General features: G+C 47.7%; 1 protein-coding gene across 3 annotated transcripts in view; it reads left to right on the top strand.

The window, feature by feature from the left end:
* LOC122247122 (protein D2) overlaps positions 1-20,407 on the top strand; it is an 89,668-nt gene that overhangs the window by 68,738 nt on the left and 523 nt on the right. For all 3 annotated transcript variants that reach the window (XM_086547797.1, XM_086547802.1, XM_086547799.1), the window contains exons 4-6: positions 12,085-12,177; positions 15,003-15,051; positions 20,145-20,407. The exon at positions 20,145-20,407 is cut by the window's right edge and continues 523 nt beyond it. In XM_086547797.1, the coding sequence (XP_086403923.1) occupies positions 12,085-12,177; positions 15,003-15,051; positions 20,145-20,329 (327 nt within the window). In that variant the 3' untranslated portion in view covers positions 20,330-20,407. The remainder of the gene's footprint in view (positions 1-12,084; positions 12,178-15,002; positions 15,052-20,144) is intronic.

The raw sequence follows: 20,407 nt of genomic DNA, 5'->3' as shown, positions 1-20,407 counted from the left end.
TTCCCCTCGCCCTTTCTCTCTAGGCCATTCCGAGACGAGGCACACTTCCTCCATCCCCATTCTTCTCCACTCCTTCCCGCGTCTCCCTCCCCCATCGCCCGTCTTCTCCCTCTCCCTTCCCCAGCCTCCTTACTCCTCCCCCATCTCCCTTCTCCTCCCCATCCACTCCATCTTCCATCTCCCTTCCACTTCTCCCTCCCCATCCCCTCTTCTTATCCCAGCCATCACCCTTCCCCCTTCCCCCTTCTCCCTGCCCCGCATGCCCAAGTCTCTTCCTCCCCATTTCCACCCCCCTCTTCTCCCTCGTCAATTCCTTCCCCCCAGCCCTCCACCCTTACTTCCGCTCCAGCCATACCTCCTTACACCCTTCACCCTTTGCCCCTCCCGCCTTCCCTTCTCCCTCCCGACCCCCATCGCATCACCCTTCTCCCTCCCCCTTCCCCCTTCTCCAGCCCCCCTTCTCCCTCCCCCTTCCCTCTTCTCCCTCCCCCTTCTCCCTCCCCCTTTCCCATCCCCCTTCTTAAGCAATTCGCTTCAGAATCCCATCCGAATTTCCTGTCTTGGCGCTCTGTTCCGCTGTGTGTGAGGATCGAGGCCCCGAAGCGGGTTTGAATGGTTCACGCGAAGGGAAATCGCATCTCCGCTTCCCTCTCCCCGCGATGCGTGTGTGCGATCAACTCGGTCGGCTCTGCGCGGACGCCGACTGGATGGAAATTGAATGAAACTGCCTCGAGCTATGTGTGTGTGTGTGTGTGTGTGTGTGTTTGTGTTTGTGATTGCTTTTTGTGTGTGTGCGCTTGTGCTGTCTTTGTGGTTGTTTGCGTTTGTGTTTGTGCGTATCTGTGCTTTTGTGTGTTTGTGAGATATTCATGCGTGCCATTGGGAAGAGTGTTTAATCATGAATTCGCGAATACGGGTGAGGGAGAAAGCGGAAGCGAGATGTGAAGACGGCGCGAAAATGACATAGTAATGAAATAGGACGTGTTTTTGAATTCCATTTCTTTACATAAATGGATTTGGAATGTCCTGTTGGTGCATTGTGGATGTATGAAAGAGGATTGAATTTTATTATCTTTGCAAAAGATTTTGTTGTATGAAGATCGATTGGGAAAATGCAATGGAAACAAGAGGAATGATTTTATTGCACGAGTGGTGTAAGCGAAAGGGGGGGGGGTATATAAAAATACCTATCAAAAATAGATTAATAAAATAGATATGTCACATGGCTGAGAAGTTACAAGAGCATTTGAAGTTTGATCATCGTGTATCCAACAGGGGCTTTGTTTCTCGTCTGGTCTTCCCGTTGACCTTGCACTTGCCTGCGCCCTTGCCTCGGTCCTTCTCCTTCCGTCTGACCTTCACGGCGGCAGCGTCGGCGGCAGAGGCGGTTTGCTGCTATGAATCGGAGCGGCGTGAGGGACTGGCACTGCGTGTTTCCCAGGTGCATGCGACACAGCTTGGAATATTGTATTGATTGTATCATTTAAGACAGAGCAAGGTGGCCCGCGGCTCCCCCCCCACCCCCCCGCCTGGGTCCTATGTCGTATTGATCCCGCTGCTGACGTCACTACTCCCTGCCGCCTGCGTCACGATTTGTGAATGAACCCACCCACGCACGCGTGACGTCACTCCTACCCGTCCAATGGAAATACACCGTCCTATTTGTTATTACCACGAGCGCAAGAAACACATTTTAGATGGTAGGTGAATTTTTCCTCGAAATAACGCTGTTTAAAGTCTTGATTGACGGCGTCGAAAATGATCTCTGCAATATTTGTCGAAAGGATGCGAAAATTTAAACGCTTTAGCAACTGCTAGCCTAGCCTGGCAGACGACTCTCGGGCCTGATGACTCCGGCTACTTTTAAATGACCTCGACTCTGCTACAATTATATCTGACCTTCGCAGTGACCCGACATCTCATTTCTGACCTTTCAAAAGGACAACGACGCAAAGGAATTCTTCTTACGCATCTCGCCATCTCAACGTTTGGCCATGCACGATTCCCGAGCACATCGATTTTTGAACATTCCCGAATGACCCTCGAACCGGAACCATCGGGTAGCCCTGTCCTGACCGCCATGACTTACTCATCCTCGTGTAGGAGCGAGGGGATGCGGCGCTGAGACATCCTCGGCGACATCCGCTTGCAAGGAGGAGCACTCATGACTTCGGCAAGGAGGCGCCCGCCCTTTGCGCGACCCGGCACCTGCATCCGGGCTGGGGATGGTTATGGCACTAGCTCAGGTTATGTCTGTCTGTCTGTTTGTCTGTCTGTCTGTCTGTCTGTCTGTCTGTCTGTCTGTCTGTCTGTCTGTCTATATGTCTGTCTGTCTGTCTGTCTGTCTTTGTTGGTGCCTGCTTCTGGTTCCCTCTCCCTCATCCCTTCCTCTTTCCCTTTCCCGCTCCTTAGCCTTTTGTATCTCACTTTGACTTTATCTTTCCCTTTACTTATCCTCTCTCTCTCACTCTGTCTCTGTCTCAGTATATCTGTCTCTGTATCTGTACCTCTATCTCTCGCTCTCGTTATCTATCTATCTCTATCTCTATATTATCTATATATCTATATCTATATATCTATCTCTATATCTCTCTAGATCTTTAGCTCTATATCTATCTCTATATCTATCTCTATATCTCTATCTATCTATCTCTCTATTGATCACGTTCCTATCTATCTCTCTAGTTATGTATATAAAATTTGTCTCTTCTATCATCTCTACTAATATGTCTATATATCTCGCTATCTATATATGCTATCACTCTCTCTCGTCTCTGCGTCTCTCGAGACGCTGCGTATCTCCTCGACTCGCTCTCTCCTCTCTTTTAATCTCTCTCAAAGGCTCTGTGTAGTCTCAGGCTCTCTCTCTCTCTCCTCTCTATCTCATTGTTGATATTCTGTCACAGCATATGTTAAGTATATGTATATGAATATGAATATATATATATGTATTATACAATTATATTATATATATATATATATATATTTATATTAATATATATATATATATATATATAGCGTTATGCATATATATATATTATTGATACATGTATATATATACTACATACATATATATATGCATACATAGATATATATATACATATATATATCAGTTAGTAGGAAGTATATATATAATATATATAATATATATATACATACATAGTATATACTCTTAATACATACACATACATTTATGATTCACAAACACACATCACACACACACATATATCCCAAACCCCCCCAATTAAAACAATTGTATATATATATATACAACACTATATAGATATAATATTAATATATATGTATATATATATGTGTATATGTATATTCATACACACATAATGAATGTATACCTATATATCTATATGTGCAATATATCTGTCTATCTATCGATCTATCTATCTACACATATACATGTATCTACCTGTATTCTATATATACACACACCTCTCCCTCTCAATCTCTCCATTCCTCTGTTTCCCTCTCCCCCTTCCTCCTCCCTCTCCCTCATTCTCCCCTCAGAATTCCAACAAATAGTGAAATAAATAGCGGTTAATCAAGGCACAGGTAGCATGAATGGGAGCGGGCGAGCGGGCGGGCGAGCGGGCGAGGGCAGCCGGCAGAGTCCGGAGCAAAGGGAGCTCAGCTTTAAGTCGTCGCTCCACCCGCACCGAAACGTCCTGATGAATGGCTGTGTTACCGGGGTCGCTACTCCGCTGTCGCTGCCACTCGCTGGACTGGTTATGTCATTCTTTTTGCCCTTGTCGCTAGACCTATTGGCGGCGTGTGGTACGTACATGTGCTCATACAGGGACGCTACGCACGCAAACAAACAAACAACACGCAGGGAAACACGCATGCGCTGATGAACACTTGCGCAGGACACGCACTCACACATACGCATGCACACACACGCGCACACACACACACACACACACACACACACACACACACACACACACACACACACACACACACACACACACACACACACACACACACAAAAGTGAGAAAGAAGAGAGAAGGAAACGTGGAGAGAGAGGAAGAGAGAGAGAAAGAAAGAGAAGAGACAAAGAGGGAATATGAAAGCATGAGACAAGAAGAGCAGGAAGTATAAAGAAAGAAGAGGGCGAGAGTGAGAGAATGAGTAAGGAAAGAGAGGGATAATGAAGGGAGAGGGGGGTAGATGGAATGGCAAAGATAGAAAGAGGTTAAGAGAGGGAAGAGAAGAGAGATAAAAAGGGAAGCAAGGGAGAGGGATAGAGAAATAGTTGGATAAAGAGGGATAAATTGGGATAAAGAGGGAAGAGAGGGAGAGGGATAGGGAGGAGAATAGGAGAGGGTGAAGAGAAGGAGAGTTAAGTATAGAAATACGAGGGAAGAGAGGGAAAGCGAAGATGGTGGAAGCGAGGAGGAAGTGGGAGAGAGAGAAAAAAATGAATGAGAATGAAAAGTGAATATAAATGAAAGGGTGAAAGTGAGGGAGAGGGAGAAGAAGGAGCGGATGTATGTGTAGGTGTTGATGTAGGTGAAGGTAAAGGTATGTGTCATAGGAATAGGAGAAGAAGGAAAAAAAAGAAAGGGAGATAAAAAGGGAGGGATAAAAGGATAGAGAAAAGTAGAGTGTGAGAAAGAGAGGGGGAAAGGGGGGAGAGAGGAAAGGGAGGGTAGAGAGAAGGGGAAAAAGAGAGAGAGAGAGAGAGAGAGGAAGGAAAGAGAGAGAGAGGAGGGAAAGAGAGAGAGAGGAGGGAAAGAGAGAGAGAGGAGGGAAAGAGAGAGAGAGGAGGGAAAGAGAGAGAGAGAGGAGGGAAAGAGAGAGAGAGAGGAGGGAAAGAGAGAGAGAGGAGGGAAAGAGAGAGAGAGAGAGGAGGGAAAGAGAGAGAGAGGAGGGAAAGAGAGAGAGAGAGAGGAGGGAAAGAGAGAGAGAGAGAGGAGGGAAAGAGAGAGAGAGAGGAGGGGAAAGAGAGAGAGAGAGAGAGAGTGGAGTGAAAAGAGATAGAGAGAGGAGGAGAGAGTGGAGGGAAAATAAAGAAAGAGAGAGAGGAGAGAGAGAGAGGAGGGGAAGAGAGAGAGATGAGAAGAGAGAGGAGGGAAAAGACCGAAAAGTGAGAGAGAGGAGAGATGGAGTGAGAGAGAAGAGAGGAAGAGAGAGAGCGAGAGAGAGAGAGAGTATGGAATGAGAGAGAGAGAGAGAGAGAGCTGAGAGAGGAGAGAGGTGCGAAGAGAGAAAAGAGAGAGAGAGAGAGGAGGAAAGGAGAAGAAGAGAGGGAGAGAGGAGGGAAAGGAGAATGAAGAGAGAGAGCGGAGGGAAGAGAGAGTGAGGGAGAGAGGGAAGAGAGAGAGAGGAAGGGGAGGGGAGAAGATGGAAAGAGAGAGAGAGAGAGGAGATAGAGATTGGACTATGTGAGAGAGAGCGAGAGTGAGAGGCGGAAAGAAGAGAGAGAGGAGGGAGAGAGAGAGAGAGAGAGAGAGGAGAGAGCGAGCGAGAGAGAGAGAAGTTAAGAGAGAGAGAGAGAGAGATGAGTGAGGGAAAAAGAGAGAGAGAGAGAGAGAGGAGAGAGGAGGAGAGATGAGGGAAAGAGAGAAAGAGAGAGAGTGAAGAGGAGGGAAAAAGAGGAGAGGAGAGGAGTGGAGGGATGAAAAAAGAGAGAGAGAGAGAGAGAGAGGAGGGAGAGAGAGAGAGAGGAGGGAAAGAGAGAGAGAGAGAGGAGGGAAAGAGAGAGAGAGGAGGGAAAGAGAGAGAGAGGAGGGAAAGAGAGAGAGAGAGAGAGAGAGAGCGAGGGAGGGGAAAAGAGATGAGAGATGGAGAGTGGCCGGGAAAGAGAGCGAGAGAGAGAGGAGGGAAAGAGAGAGGAGAGAGAGAGGAGGGAAGAGTAGCAGAGAGAGAGGAGGGAAAGAGGGAGCGTGAGAGAGGAGGGAAAATAAAAAAGAAGAGAGAGAGAGAGGGGAGGGAAAGAAGAGAGGGAGAGAGGAGGAGGAAGAGAGGGAGGAGAGAGAGGAGAGAGGGGGAGGAAGAGAGAGAGAGGGGGAGGAAGAGAGAGAGAGGGGGAGGAAGAGAGAGAGAGGGGGAGGAAGAGAGAGAGAGGGGGAGGAAGAGAGAGAGAGGGGGAGGAAGAGAGAGAGAGGGGGAGGGAGAGAGAGAGAGGGGGAGGGAGAGAGAGAGAGGGGGAGGGAGAGAGAGAGAGGGGGAGGGAGAGTGTGAAGAGGGGGAGGAAGGAGAGGAGGGCGGAGAGGAAGAGTAGAGAGAGAGAGAGTGAAAGAGAGAGAGTAGCGAGTTTGAGAGAGTGTGAGAGAGGAGAGAAGGGAGAGAAGAGAGAAGATGAGAAATTTGAAGAGAGAGAGAGAGTAGAGGGAGGGGGGGGGGGGAAGAGGAGAGAGAGTGAGAGGGGAATAGGGAGAGGAGGGAGAGAGAGAGAGGGGGAGGGTATGTGAGAGAGGAGAGAGAGAGGAGGGGACAGAGAGAGAGAGAAAGAAAGAGGAAAAAGAGATAGAGAGAGAGGAAAGAGAGAGACAGACCGAAGGAGGAGATGAGAGAGAGGGAAGAGAGAGAGAGAGAAGGGGAAGTAGAAAGAGAGATGAGGAGAGAGAGAGGGGGGGGAAAGTGAGAAGAGAGAGAGAGAGAGAGGGAGGGGGAAAGAGAGAGAGAGAGAATAGCGGGGGAAAAAGAGGTGGGGGGGGGGAGAGAGAGGAGAGTGGAGGGAAAGAGGAGAGAGAGAGAGAGAGGAGGGAAGAGAGAGACGAGAGGAGAGGAGGGAATGAGATAGAGAGAGTGAGGAGGAAAGAGGAGAGCGAGAGAGTGGTGGATAGGCGAAAAGATGGGAAGAGAGAGAGGGAGAGGGATAGCGAGGGAAAGAGAGTGAGTGAGAGGGAATAGGTGGGAATGGAGAGGTGTGAGAAGGGATAGGAGGGAAACATAGAGAGAGAGAGGAGGGAAAGAGAGAGAGAGTGAGAGGGATAGGAGGGAAAGAGAGAGAGTGAGAGGGATAGGAGGGAAAGAGAGAGAGTGAGAGGGATAGGAGGGAAAGAGAGAGAGTGAGAGGGATAGGAGGGAAAGAGAGAGAGTGAGAGGGATAGGAGGGAAAGAGAGAGAGTGAGAGGGATAGGAGGGGAAGAGAGAGAGAGAGAGGGAGAGGAGGGAAGGAGAGAGAGAGAGAGAGAGACGAAGAGGAGAAAGAGAGAGAGCAACGAGAGAGAGAGAGAGAGGAGGGGATAGAGGTGAGGAGGAGGAAAAGAGACGGAGAGAGGGAAAGTGAAGTGAAGGAGGAAAGAGGAGAGAGGAGGGAAAGAGAGAGAGAGGACGGAAAGAAAGGAGAGAGGAGGGAAGAGAGAGAGGAGGGAAAGAGAGAGAGAGAGAGGGAGAGGAGGGAAAGAGAGAGAGAGAGAGGGAGAGGAGGGAAAGAGAGAGAGTGAGAGGGATAGGAGGGAAAGAGAGAGAGTGAGAGGGATAGGAGGGAAAGAGAGAGAGTGAGAGGGAGAGAGAGAGAGAGAGAGAGAAGAGGGAGGGAAGGAGAGAGAAAGAGAGAGAGAGAGGAGGGAAAGAGAGAGAGAGAGTGAGGGAGGGATAGAGAGAGAGAGAGAAGGGGGGAAAGAGAAGAGGAGAGAGCGCTAGAGAAGAGAGTGAGAGAGATGGAAAGTAGAAGGAGACTGTGAGAGGAGGGAGTCAAAGTGAGAGAGAGGAGAGGAGGAAAGAGAGAGAGATGAGAGGAGGAAAGAGAGAGAGAGAGAGAGAGAGAGAGAGGAGAGAAGAGAGAGAAGAGAGAGAGAGAGAGAGAAGAGAGCGAGAGAGAGAGAGAGAGGAGAGAGAGAGGGGGAGGCGTGAATGAGGAGAGAGAGAGAGAGTAGAGAGAGAGGAGAGAGAGAGAGAGGACGAGACGAAAGAGAGAGAAGGGAGAGAGAGACGAGAGAGACGAGAGAGTGAGAGAGAGAGACGAGAGAGAGTAGAGAGAGAGAGACGAGAGAGAGAGTGAGAGAGAAGAGAGAGAGAGTGACAGGGGAGGGAAAGAGAGAAACTCGAGCGAGAGGAGGAAAGAGAGACGAGAGATGAGAGAGGAGGAAAGAGAGAGAGACGAGAGGGAGGGAAAGACTAGAAGAGAGAGACGAGGGAAAGAGGGAGAGACGAGAGAGAGGAGGGAAACGAAGAGAGGAGAGAGAGGAGTGAAAGAGAGAGAAGACGGAGAGAGGAAAGAGGAGAGAGAGTAGAGAAGAGAGAGGAAGGGAAGAGAGAAGAGAGAGACGGAAGGGAGAAGAGGAGGAGAGAGGGAGGAGGGAGAAGAGAGTTGAGAAGAGAGAGTGAGAGAGAGAGGGGGAGGAAGAGAGAGAGAAGGGGGAGAGAGAAGATAGAGAGAAAGGGGAGAGGATAGAAGGAAGATGGGGGAGGAACGAAGAGAGAAGGGAGGGGAGGAAGCGAGAGAGGAGAGGGGGGAGAGAGAGAGAAGGAGGGAGAAGAGAGAAGAGAGGGGGGAGATGGAGAGAGATAGGAAATGATGAAAAGAAGTGGGGAGGCACCGACTAGCTTCGCGAGCGATGACAAGTCTAATGTTACATTAAGGCAATGAAGAATTATCTTTCGGTTCGGACCTCATGCGGACAGACGGCAGGGATGTGTGGGACTATCGGCCGAGCGAGAGATAGGGAGGCGAGGCGAAGAGGGGGGTGAATGGTGAAGTTGGGAATCAAAAGAGTGGGGGAGAGTGTAGAGGGGGAGCGTAAGAGAGGAGCGGAGAGACGAGAGAGAAGAGCACTAGGAGAGAGAGACGAGAGAGAGAGAGAGACGAGAAGAAGAAGAGAGAGGAGAGAGAAGTAGAGAGAAGGGAGGGAAAGCGAGGAGAGAGTGGGAGTAGAGGGGGAGGGAAAGAGAGCAGAACGAGAGAGAGAGAGCGAGGAGGTATAAGAGGTGAGATGGGGAGGGAAAGAGAGAGAGTGAGAGGGAGATAGGAGGGAAAAGAGAAGAGAAGTGAGAGAGATAGGAGGGAAAGAGAGAGAGAGAGAGAGAAATCGAGCGAGGGGGGGGGGGGGGTGGTGGGTAAGAGGAAGAGAGAGAGAGAGGAGTAGCGACAGAAGAGAGACAGAGAGAGAAGAGTGAGAGACAGAGGAGTGAGAGAGAGAGAGAGTAGAGAGAGAGAGGAGCAGAGGGAGAGAGGGATGGAGTGGAAAGTAGATGAAAGTATCAGTACGTGGTGGGGAATGAGTCAGGAGCTATAGGTTGGCGGTAAAAGTAGAGAAGAGGAAGGAAGAGAGAGGAGGGAAAGAGAGATAGAGAGGACGAGAGAGGAGGAAAGAGGAACGCTCGCGCTCGGTGCTGGATGGACGGCTGGGGAAAGAGAGAGAGATCAAGCTGAGGAGGAAAGAGAGCGCGAGAGCGAAGGAGGGAGAAAGACGAGAGAGTAAGGAAAGGAGGGACCGTGAGAGACGGAGTAGACGAGAGAGATATGCTGCTCCATATCTCGAGAGAGCAAGACCCCAAATCCTGGGCACCGCGCGGGTAGGGTGCGGGGGGGAGGTCAGTATAGAGAAGGAAAGATAGCTAGAGTATACGCACTCGGAAAAAGAAGGCGAAGGGAAGAACATTACTGCAGGAGAGGAAGCGAGGCTGGAGGGGTCGATGGAGAGGGGTGGAGGAGGAAAGGGAGAAGGAGGAGGAGGAGGAGGAGGAGGAGGAGGAGGAGCTGCGTTAAGAGCATCCACCGTAGCACTTCGAGCTTTGACATTTAGGGACGCGGCAAGTGTTAGGCGGGGGGGCTTAAGTTTTTTTCTTTTTCCCAGGGAACCCCCTCTTTTTTTTTATTTTTTTTCTTTTTCCTCCGTCTTTTTTATTTTTCTTTTTCTTTTCCTTTCATTTTTATCTCGCCGTCCCTCCCTCCCCACTTCCTTTTACATCTTGTTTTTCCTTTCCTTGTTCTCGGGTTCCGTTCTCTTTCCCGTTCTTTTCCATCTTTTTTTATTTCTTTTTTCTTTTCCTTATTTTTTTCTTTCTTCTTCTTTTCATTCTTCGATTTCTCTTTATTCTTTATGTTCCCCGTTTTATCTCTTTATTTTTTTTTTTTTCTTTTTTTTGATTTTTTTTTTATTTTAGTTTTTTTTTTTTGTTTTTTTTTTGTTTTTCCTTTTTTCTCGTTCTTTCTTTTTCCCTTTTTTTTTCATCTTCCTTTTTTCTCCCTTCGTTTTTTTCCCAATCCCTTACCGCGGCGGGGCAACTGGAAGAGGGGGGCGGGGGTGGGGGTGGGGGGTGTTATTACTTCATACATAGATTGCGTCACCTGTCACTACACGTGCGTTCGTCGATGGCGCGGGAGTGTGCGGGGGAGGCAGGTTCTCTCCTCTCTTTTTCCCTTTTGTTTGAGTTTTTTTTCTTCACATTTACTGTATATGCGGTAGGGATAGGGGGAAGGGGAGGGGGGAGGGAGGAAGTGATGGGGAAGAGGGGGAGTGGGTAGGATGGATGAGAAAGGGGAGGACGGGGAAGGGGAAGGAAGGAAGGAAGATGATGATGAGGAATAATTGAATAAACGAAGAAAGAAAGAAAGAAGGGAGGGAGGAAGGAGGAAGGAGGGAGGGACGGAAGGAAGGACGGAAGGAAAGGACTAAGGGAGGAAAGGACGAAGGAAAGAAGGAAGGAAGGGGGGAAGGAAGGAGGGAAGGAAGGAGGAAAGGAAGAAAGGAAAAAAGAAAGGAAGAAAGGAGGAGGGAGGGAGAAATAAATAAATAAATAAATAAAGAAAGAAAGAAAGAAATAAAAGAGGAGGGAGGGAGGAAAGAAGAAAGAAATAAAAAGAAAGAAAAATAAACAAAGAGAGGGAGATAGGGAGATAGGGAGGGAGGGATTGAGGGAGGGAGAGGGTGAGTGAGTATAATTATTTATTTTTAAGTAGAACACAATATTAGCGCGGTGTGTTTGTGTATTTGCTCTTACATAGCCGGCGACTATTTGTTGATAAGTATTGTGTCTATTTAATTCTTCCATTTAGGGACAAGGGAGCACAGAAGAGCGTAAGTAGGAGACGCTACGAAGAAAATGAAAGCCTTGATGGAAATGCGTACAGCGTAGTGCAACGTGGGTGGCGTAGGAGTCGTTGTGTAGGCGGCTTAATAGTCTACACTTTGATGTACAGTGATTATTATTGAAGAAACGTCACAAACAGTCAGAAGTTATTGTTAGTTTTATATTTAACTTCAGATCCTTCAAAATTTCTAATTAATTAATTCGTAATTATTTGTCAAAAATTATTGTGTAGTGAGCAGGTTTACTCTCTAAATGTTTTTATTGTGAGGGAGTGGGTCGTTTTTGAAAACGAACAATAGATCTTGTTATTACATTCTCTGTTAGCTTTTTATGATATAGTTTTATCAATAAAATCCAACTTATTTTTTCGTGTAGAATGTGTGCATTTCAAGAATAATTATTCTAATGGTTTGTTCGATTTTTTCGATAGTAATAAAATCCGGTGGGGTCTACCCGTAGACTTGTAAATGTAAAGACACAGCACCTGTCCCAGTGTCCCTCCCACTATCCACACATTGTTGGCGCGCGCGGAGCTTACTTACCGGCTTCCAAAACCAGCACGTCTCTCATGGCGCCAACACCTTGTCCCTTCCCAAAGAGCCCGCCATATTCATCCATTTCATCTCTCCCACTTTTCCAAGTGCCTCAGCTACCATTCTTTCATTTATTCCTTCCATCCTTTTTATTATGTAGTAATAATAATGAAGAAAACGGACTTCATTGAGTCTAAACGCATAATGGTAATATTTTGCATTAAGTATAAACGACGTAATAACCGTAATAATGCATGTGTCCTTAGAATAAGAGATACTGAGCATTTCCACATAATGCTACGTTCCTGTAGACAGAGGAGAGTTACTCATGCGTCAACATAAGAGAGAACATTACCTAATAATTACAGGTACCCAGTATGAAATATTTGCACTGAGGCTCAAACCTGACCGTGAATTGTGTTATGTAATGAAGAAGGTTATTCGTATGGTAATTAGCAAATCTACACCAAAGCTATTGATGATTCGAGTTACACGAATAATTTCCTATGGTTTTTGTTTCTGTTTAAACTTTATCTGTTTTTTTCCCCCCAGGGCCATACGTATACACTGGTGATGGTGGACCCCGATGCCCCGAACCATAGTGCTAGTCAAGCCTGGCTGCACTGGATCCTTTCCAAAGTTGAGGTATTGTTATTTTCTTTGCTTTCATTGGGAAAGAGAGGGATATACAAAGATAGAAGGGGAGACGAACAACAAAGAGAAACTTGAAAGAACAATTAAGATAAAAGAGGGAACAATGACCCTCTCTCTCGGGTCATCAACTTGACTATTGCATCACCACGCCTGTCTTGCAGGCATGTTTGCAGATGTTCTCTCCCGTGTCTAAAATTAGTGTTGCTGTGGAGATGGAGGGGAGACGCAAGGGGTCAAGAGGGACTCGCAGGTCCCAGAAACAGCCACATGGAATTAGGGGGGAGGAGGAGGAGGAGGAGGAGGAGGAGGAGGAGGAGTTGGAGGAGGAGGAGGAGGAGGAGGAGGAGGAGGAGGAGGAGGAGGAGGAGGAGGAGGAGGAGGAGGAGAGGCTGGAAGCTTGAGGGAGGGGTAGGAAGGAGGTAAAGGATTCGGAGGCGGGGAGGAGGAGGAGTAGGAGGAAGAGGAAGGTAGGAGAGAGGAGTAGGAGGAGGAAGAGTTAGAGTAGGAGTAGGAGGAGGAAGAGTTGGAGTAGGAGTAGGAGGAGGAGGAGTAGGAGGAGGAAGAGTTAGAGTAGGAGTAGGAGGAGGAAGAGTTGGAGTAGGAGTAGGAGGAGGAGGAGTAGGAGGAGGAAGGATAGAATGTAGGGAGAAGTAGAGAGGAGGAAGAGTTGGAGTAGGAGTAGGAGGAGGAGGAGGTGGAAGAGTTGGAGCAGGAGGAGGAGGGAGGCAGAGTTGGCATAGGAGGAGGGGCATGGGAGGAGTAAGGCGGAGGAAGAGTATGGAAAGTAGTAGGAAGTCGCGAGGAGGAAGGACGAGTTGGAGTAGGAGTAACGTAGGAGGAGGATGAGGAGTTAGGAGTAGGAGGAAGAGTTGGAGAGGTAAGAGGTGGGAAGTAGGAAGTAGGGGCAGGCAGCGGAGCGAAGAGGTTGGAGTAGGAGGAGGAAGAGTTGGAATAGGAGGAGGAGGAGGAGGAGTAGGAGGAGGAAGAGTTGGAGTAGGAGTAGGAGGAGGAAGAGTTGGAGTAGGAGTAGGAGGAGGAAGAGTTGGAGTAGGAGTTCAGGAAGGAAGGAGAGTAAGGAAGGAGAAGATTGGAGTAGGAAGTGTTAGAGTCGGGTAGGAGGAAGAGTTGGAGTAGGTTAGGGAGGACGGAGGAGTCGGAGGAAGTGTTGGAGTAGGAGTCGGGGGAAGGCAGAGTTGGCGTAGGCGTAGGAGTTGAGTAGTTAGGAGTTTGAGAGAGGAGGATAGGAGTTGAGGACAGAGTTGGAGGAGGATGCGTAGTTTGGAGTGAGGGAAGAGGTTGGAGTAGTAGGAGGAGGAGGACGAAGAGTCAGAGTAGGAGTAGGAGGAGGAAGAGTTGGAGTAGGAGTAGGAGGAGGAAGAGTTGGGTAGAGAGCGAGGCGGAGGCAGAGTTGGAGTAGGCGTAGGAGGCGGAGGCGTAGGAAAGAGGTTGGAAGTGGAGTAGAGTCGGAGGCGCGAGTTGGAGTCTAAGGAGAGGCAGGTGGAAGAGTTGGAAAGGTAGAGTCGGAGGAGAAGAGTTGGTAGTAGGAGTAGGAGGAGGAGGGTAGGAGGACGGATGGAGTTGAGTAGGAGTAGGAGGATGAAGAGTTGGAGTAGGTCAGTGTAGGAGGATGGAAAGGAGTAGAGTTGCGGTAGGAAGTAGGAAGAGGAAAGAGTTGGATGTAGGAGTAGGAGGAGGAAGAGTTGGAGTAGGAGTAGGAGGAGAGGAGCGGAGGCGGAAGAGATTAGCGTAGCGTAGGAGGAGGAAAGAGTTGGAATCGGAGGAGGATGAGGTGGAATCGGGAGGAAGGTGGAGTAGGAAGTAGGAGGAGGAAGCGTTGGAGTAGAGTAGGAGGAGGTGGGAGTAGGGAGGAAGAGTTAGAGTAGCGTATGGAGGAGGAAGAGTTGGAGTAGGAGTAGGAGGAGGAAGAGTTGGAGTAGGAGTAGGAGGAGGAAGAGTTGGAGTAGGAGTAGGAGGAGGAAGAGTTGGAGTAGGAGTAGGAGGAGGAAGAGTTGGAGTAGGAGTAGGAGGAGGAAGAGTTGGAGTAGGAGTAGGAGGAGGAAGAGTTGGAGTAGGAGTAGGAGGAGGAAGAGTTGGAGTAGGAGTAGGAGAGACAGAGTTGGAGTCAGGAGTAGGAGGAGGAAGGTTGGATGTAGGGAGTTAGGAGAGAGGAAGAGTTGGTAGTAGAGTAGGAGGAGGAGGAGTTGGAGTAGAAGGAGGAGGAGGAGGAGTTGGAGTAGGAGTAGGAGGAGGAGGAGGAGGAGGAGGAGTTGGAGTAGGAGGAGGAGGAGGAAGAGTTGGAGTAGGAGGAGGAGGAGGAAGAGTTGGAGTAGGAGGAGGAGGAGGAAGAGTTGGAGTAGGAGTAGGAGGAGGAAGAGTTGGAGTAGGAGTAGGAGGAGGAAGAGTTGGAGTAGGAGTAGGAGGAGGGGGAGTTGGAGGAAGGAGTTGGAGGAGAGGTAGGTGAGGGGAGGACGGGAGGGTGGGAACCCGAGGGGAGACTACTTGAATCGTCATTCATGTTCTTCTCCCATTCACACGTGGCCTTTCAGCTCTCACCACGAGTGCGTGTGTATGCGTGTGTGTGTGTGTGTGTGTGTGTGTGTGTGTGTGTGTGTGTGTGTGTGTGTGTGTGTGTGTGAGTGAGTGAGTGAGTGAGTGAGTGAGTGAGTGAGTGAGTGAGTGAGTGAGTGAGTGAGTGAAGGAGGGAGTTGGGAGTTGGGGGAATTGGGTGGGGGAGTTAAAAATAATCGTTATGTTGAGTAAAGTATATGTGCTCGTTACATGTGACATTAATTCATGTTCTCATATCTTCCCAACAGGGTAGCGATTTGCAGAATGGGAATATTGAAAATGGACAATTGACAGTTGGTAAGTAGAGCGGCAATAGGGTGGAGCTGTATGTATATACATATATAGATACATTATGTATGTATACACACATATATTTATATAAATATATGAATATGTATATATATATATAATATATATAGAGATATGTATACATATTTATATAAATATATGAATATGTATATATATATATAATATATATAGAGATATGTATACATATTTACATATATAAATATATATGCATACATATATACATATATATACATATATACACTCTCTCTCTCTCTCTCTCTCTCTCTCTCTCTCTCTCTCTCTCTCTCTCTCTCTCTCTCTCTCTTCCTCTCCCTCTCTCTCTCGATAAAGAGAAAGAGAGAAAGAGGGATCATAGAGAGGGAGGAAGAGAAAGAGATCATAGAGGGGGAGGGAGAGAAAAGATTATAAAGAGGGAGGGAGAGAGATCATAGAGAGGGAAGGAGGGAGAGAGATCATAGAGAGCGAGGGAGGAAGGGAGAGAGAGAGAGAGATCATAAAGAGGGAGGGAGGGAGAGGGAGAGATAGATCATAGAGAGGGAGGGAGGGAGACAGATCATAGAGAGGGAGGGAGGGAGGGAGAGAGAGATAGATCATAGAGAGGGAGGGAGGGAGAGGGAGGGAGAGAGAGAGATCATAGAGAGCGAGGGAGGGAGAGAGAGAGATCATAGAGGGAGGGAGAGAGATCATAGAGAGCGAGGGAGGAAGGGAGAGAGAGAGAGAGATCATAAAGAGGGAGGGAGGGAGAGGGAGAGAGACAGATCATAGAGAGGGAGGGAGGGAGGGAGAGAGAGAGATAGATCGATCATAGAGATGGAGGGGGGGAGAGGGAGGGAGAGAGAGAGATCATAGAGAGGGAGGGAGAGAGAGAGAGAGATCATAGAGAGGGAGGGAGAGAGAGAGAGAGATCATAGAGAGGGAGGGAGAGAGAGAGAGAGATCATAGAGAGGGAGGGAGAGAGAGAGATCATAGAGAGGGAGGGAGAGAGAGAGAGAGATCATAGAAAGGGAGGGAGGAAGAGAGAGAGATCATAGAGAGGGTGGGAAAGAGGGTGAGAGATCATAGAGAGGGTGGGAAAGAGGGTGAGAGATCATAGAGAGGGTGGGAAAGAGGGTGAGAGATCATAGAGAGGGTGGGAAAGAGGGTGAGAGATCATAGAGAGGGTGGGAAAGAGGGTGAGAGATCATAGAGAGGGTGGGAAAGAGGGTGAGAGATCATAGAGAGGGGGGGAGAGAGGGAGAGAGATCAGAGAGTGGGCGGATGAGGGATCATAGAGAGGGAGAGAAAGAGGGAGACCCCAAACGAGATAGAGGAGACGAGAGTTAGAGAGAGTGAGAACGAGATAGAGAGAGATAGAGATAGTGAGACAGAGATGAGAGAGATCAGAGATGGTGAGAAAGAGGGTAGAGATAGAGAGGGTGAGCAAGAGGGAGAGAGATGATAGAGATAGTGAGACCGAGGGAGAGAGATCATAGAGAGGGTGAGACAGAGGTGAGAGATCATAGAGATAGTGAGAAAGAGGGTGAGAGATCATAAAGAGGGTGAAGAGGGTGGGAGGAAGAGAGGTGGACAGAGGGAGAGAGATCATAGAGAGGGTGGGAAAGAATGAGAGATAGCATAAAGGGTGGGAAAGAGGTGAGAGGATCAAGAGAGGTGGTAAATGAGATATCACAGAGAGGGTAGAGAGGGAGATAGAGAGGGATAGGGGTGGGGAGAGAGAGAGAGAGAGAGATAGAGATAGTGAGACAGAGGTAGAGAGAGATAGAGATAGTGAGACAGAGGTAGAGAGAGATAGAGATAGTGAGACAGAGGTAGAGAGAGATAGAGATAGTGAGACAGAGGTAGAGAGAGATAGAGATAGTGAGACAGAGGTAGAGAGAGATAGAGATAGTGAGACAGAGCTGTTGTGAGACAGAGGAGAGATAGCGATGGTGAGAGAGATAGAGATAGAGATGGTGAGACAGATAGAGAGAGATTGAGATAGAGATGTGAGACAGTGGTAGAGATAGAGAGATAGAGATGTTGAGACAGAGATAGAGAGAGGAGAGATATAGAGATGGTTGAGGGAAGAGTAGAGAGAGATACGAGATGGAGATGGTTGAGACAGAGGTAGAGAGAGATAGAGATAGAGAGGTGAGACAGAGAGAGAGATAGAGGTGGTGAGACAGAGATAGAGAGTTAGAGATGGTGATGTGACAGAGATTAGAGGTGAGTAGGGATGGTGAGACAGAAATAGAGAGAAATAGGATGGTGGACCGAGAAGAGGAGACAGCAGAGATGGTGAGCGAGACAGAGATAGAGAGAGGTAGGATTCAGTTGGTCTCAGAGACCAGAAGAGGAGCTGTGTGATGAAGTGTGAGACGTAGATGGTGAGACAAAGATAGAGGAGATATAGAGCTGGTGTGAGACAGAGATAGAGAGCAGAAGCTAGTAACCCAAAGATCCTCCCACCCCCCCCCTGCTAGCTCAGAGATAGACGTGAGGGATAGCGATGGTGAGACAGAAATAGAGAGATAGAGAGATAGTGAGACAGAGATAGAGAGATAGTGAGACAGAGATAGAGAGATAGTGAGACAGAGATAGAGAGATAGTGAGACAGAGATAGAGAGAGATAGAGAGATAGAGAGATAGAGAGATAGAGATAGAGAGATAGAGATAGAGAGATAGAGATAGAGATAGTGAGACAGAGAGAGATAGAGATAGAGATAGTGAGACAGATAGAGAGAGATAGAGATGGTGAGACAGAGATAGTGAGACAGAGATAGTGAGACAGAGATAGTGAGACAGAGATAGTGAGACAGAGATAGTGAGACAGAGATAGTGAGACAGAGATAGAGAGAGAAATAGTGAGACAGAGATAGAGAGAGAAATAGTGAGACAGAGATAGAGAGAGAAATAGTGAGACAGAGAGAGAGAGAGATAGAGATAGTGAGATAGAGATAGTGAGACAGATAGAGAGAGATAGAGATAGTGAGACAGAGAGAGATAGGAGATGGAGACAGAGGAGAGAGAGAGATGGTTGAGATAGAGTTAGAGAGAGAGAGATAGAGATAGTGAGACAGATGTGTTTTTTTGTTTTAAAAAAAAAAACCCCCAACAGAGATAGAGAGAGATAGAGATAGTGAGACAGAGAGAGATAGAGATAGAGATAGAGATAGTGAGACAGAGATAGAGAGAGATAGAGATAGTGAGACAGAGATAGAGAGAGATAGAGATGGTGAGACAGAGATAGAGAGAGATAGAGATGGTGAGACAGAGATAGAGAGAGATAGAGATGGTGAGACAGAGTGTAACCCCCAACAGAGATAGAGAGAGATAGAGATGGTGAGACAGAGATAGAGAGAGATAGAGATGGTGAGACAGAGATAGAGAGAGATAGAGATGGTGAGACAGAGATAGAGAGAGATAGAGATGGTGAGACAGAGATAGAGAGAGATAGAGATGGTGAGACAGAGATAGAGAGAGATAGAGATGGTGAGACAGAGATAGAGAGAGATAGAGATGGTGAGACAGAGATAGAGAGAGATAGAGATGGTGAGACAGAGATAGAGAGAGATAGAGATGGTGAGACAGAGATAGAGAGAGATAGAGATAGTGAGACAGAGATAGAGAGAGATAGAGATAGTGAGACAGAGATAGAGAGAGATAGAGATAGTGAGACAGAGATAGAGAGAGATAGAGATAGAGATAGTGAGACAGAGATAGAGAGAGATAGTGAGACAGAGATAGAGAGAGATAGAGATGGTGAGACAGAGATAGAGAGAGATAGAGATGGTGAGACAGAGGTAGAGAGAGATAGAGATGGTGAGACAGAGGTAGAGAGAGATAGAGATGGTGAGACAGAGATAGAGAGAGATAGAGATGGTGAGACAGAGTGTAACCCCCAACAGAGATAGAGAGAGATAGAGATGGTGAGACAGAGATAGAGAGAGATAGAGATGGTGAGACAGAGATAGAGAGAGATAGAGATAGAGATGGGTGAGAACCCCAACAGAGATAGAGAGAGATAGAGATGGTTGAGAAGGATAGGAGGAGCAGGTGAGACAGAGATAGAGAGAGATAGAGATAGTGAGACAGAGATAGAGAGAGATAGAGATAGAGATAGTGAGACATAGATAGAGAGATAGAGATAGTGTGACAGATAGAGAGAGATAGAGATAGTGAGAGAGATAGAGAGAGATAGAGATAGAGATAGAGAGAGATAGAGAGAGATAGAGATAGTGAGACAGAGATAGAGAGAGATAGAGATAGTGAGACAGAGATAGGAGAGATAGAGATAGAGAGATAGAGAGATAGAGAGAGATAGAGATAGTGAGACAGAGATAGAGAGAGATAGAGAGAGAGAGATAGTGAGACAGAGATAGAGAGACAGAGATAGAAAGAGATAGAGAGAGATAGAGATAGAGATAGTGAGACAGAGATAGAGAGAGATAGAGATAGTGAGACAGAGATAGAGAGAGATAGAGATAGAGATAGTGAGACATAGATAGAGAGAGATAGAGATAGTGAGACAGAGATAGAGAGATATAGAGATAGTGAGAGAGATAGAGAGAGATAGAGATGGTGAGACAGTGATAGAGGAGAAAACAGACAGCAGAGATGGAGATGGAGATGGGGGGGAGAGAGAGTCAGGTGAGCACATGCATCAGCGTCCTTGACCTCGCTGTCGTCTCTGACCGAGTTTTGCCTGGCAGTCAGTCATCTCGCCAAGCAAAGCAAGCGGCTTGAACGGGAGGCTGCTCATACGCATGGGAGACCGCCTTCCAAGCTGCACCTTTCGTATAGTGTTCATGGGTATATGTAGGGGAGGGGAGGGAGTGGAGAGCAGAGGGAAAGAGAGGGGAGGGAGGGGAGCAGAGAGGAGAGAGGGCAGATCAGAGGGGGTAGGAGAGTAAGGGAGTGTGGGAAGGTTTGTAGGGAGAGCGAACGTAAACAAATAGAGGCACATACTAAGCAATAACTATGTCAAGATCAACCGCTATTCTGTTTTCTTAAAATTCTATTGTGCGTTTTATCCCTTTCCCGAATCCACGGGACAGTTCAACATTATTTTAACCCTTGGTGCTCCCTTTCCTTCCAAACAGCGTACGCACCACCCACGCCCCCAAGTGGCAAGCACCGTTATTACTTCTACCTGTACGAGGAGACCCAGCAGAAGGAATTGCCTGGTGTCGATAAGAGGGGGAAGTTCAATCTCCAGCAATACGCAGATGCTAATCAACTCGTAGGCCCCGTCGCCATGAACATGTTTGTAACTTCTTTCGACTAAGGGAGACTTCCCGCCCCCTCTTTCCTATGTTCATTTCTTCGGAGGTTTCATTTCCTTTGTTATCCTTTTCTTATGCTT

Source organism: Penaeus japonicus, unplaced genomic scaffold, assembly GCF_977035675.1.
Source record: "Penaeus japonicus unplaced genomic scaffold, GWHDUDI00000001_assembly GWHDUDI00000002, whole genome shotgun sequence".
Lineage (NCBI taxonomy): Eukaryota > Metazoa > Arthropoda > Malacostraca > Decapoda > Penaeidae > Penaeus > Penaeus japonicus.
The sequence above is the reverse complement of the archived record's forward strand: the minus strand, read 5'-3'. Positions and strand labels throughout refer to the sequence as shown.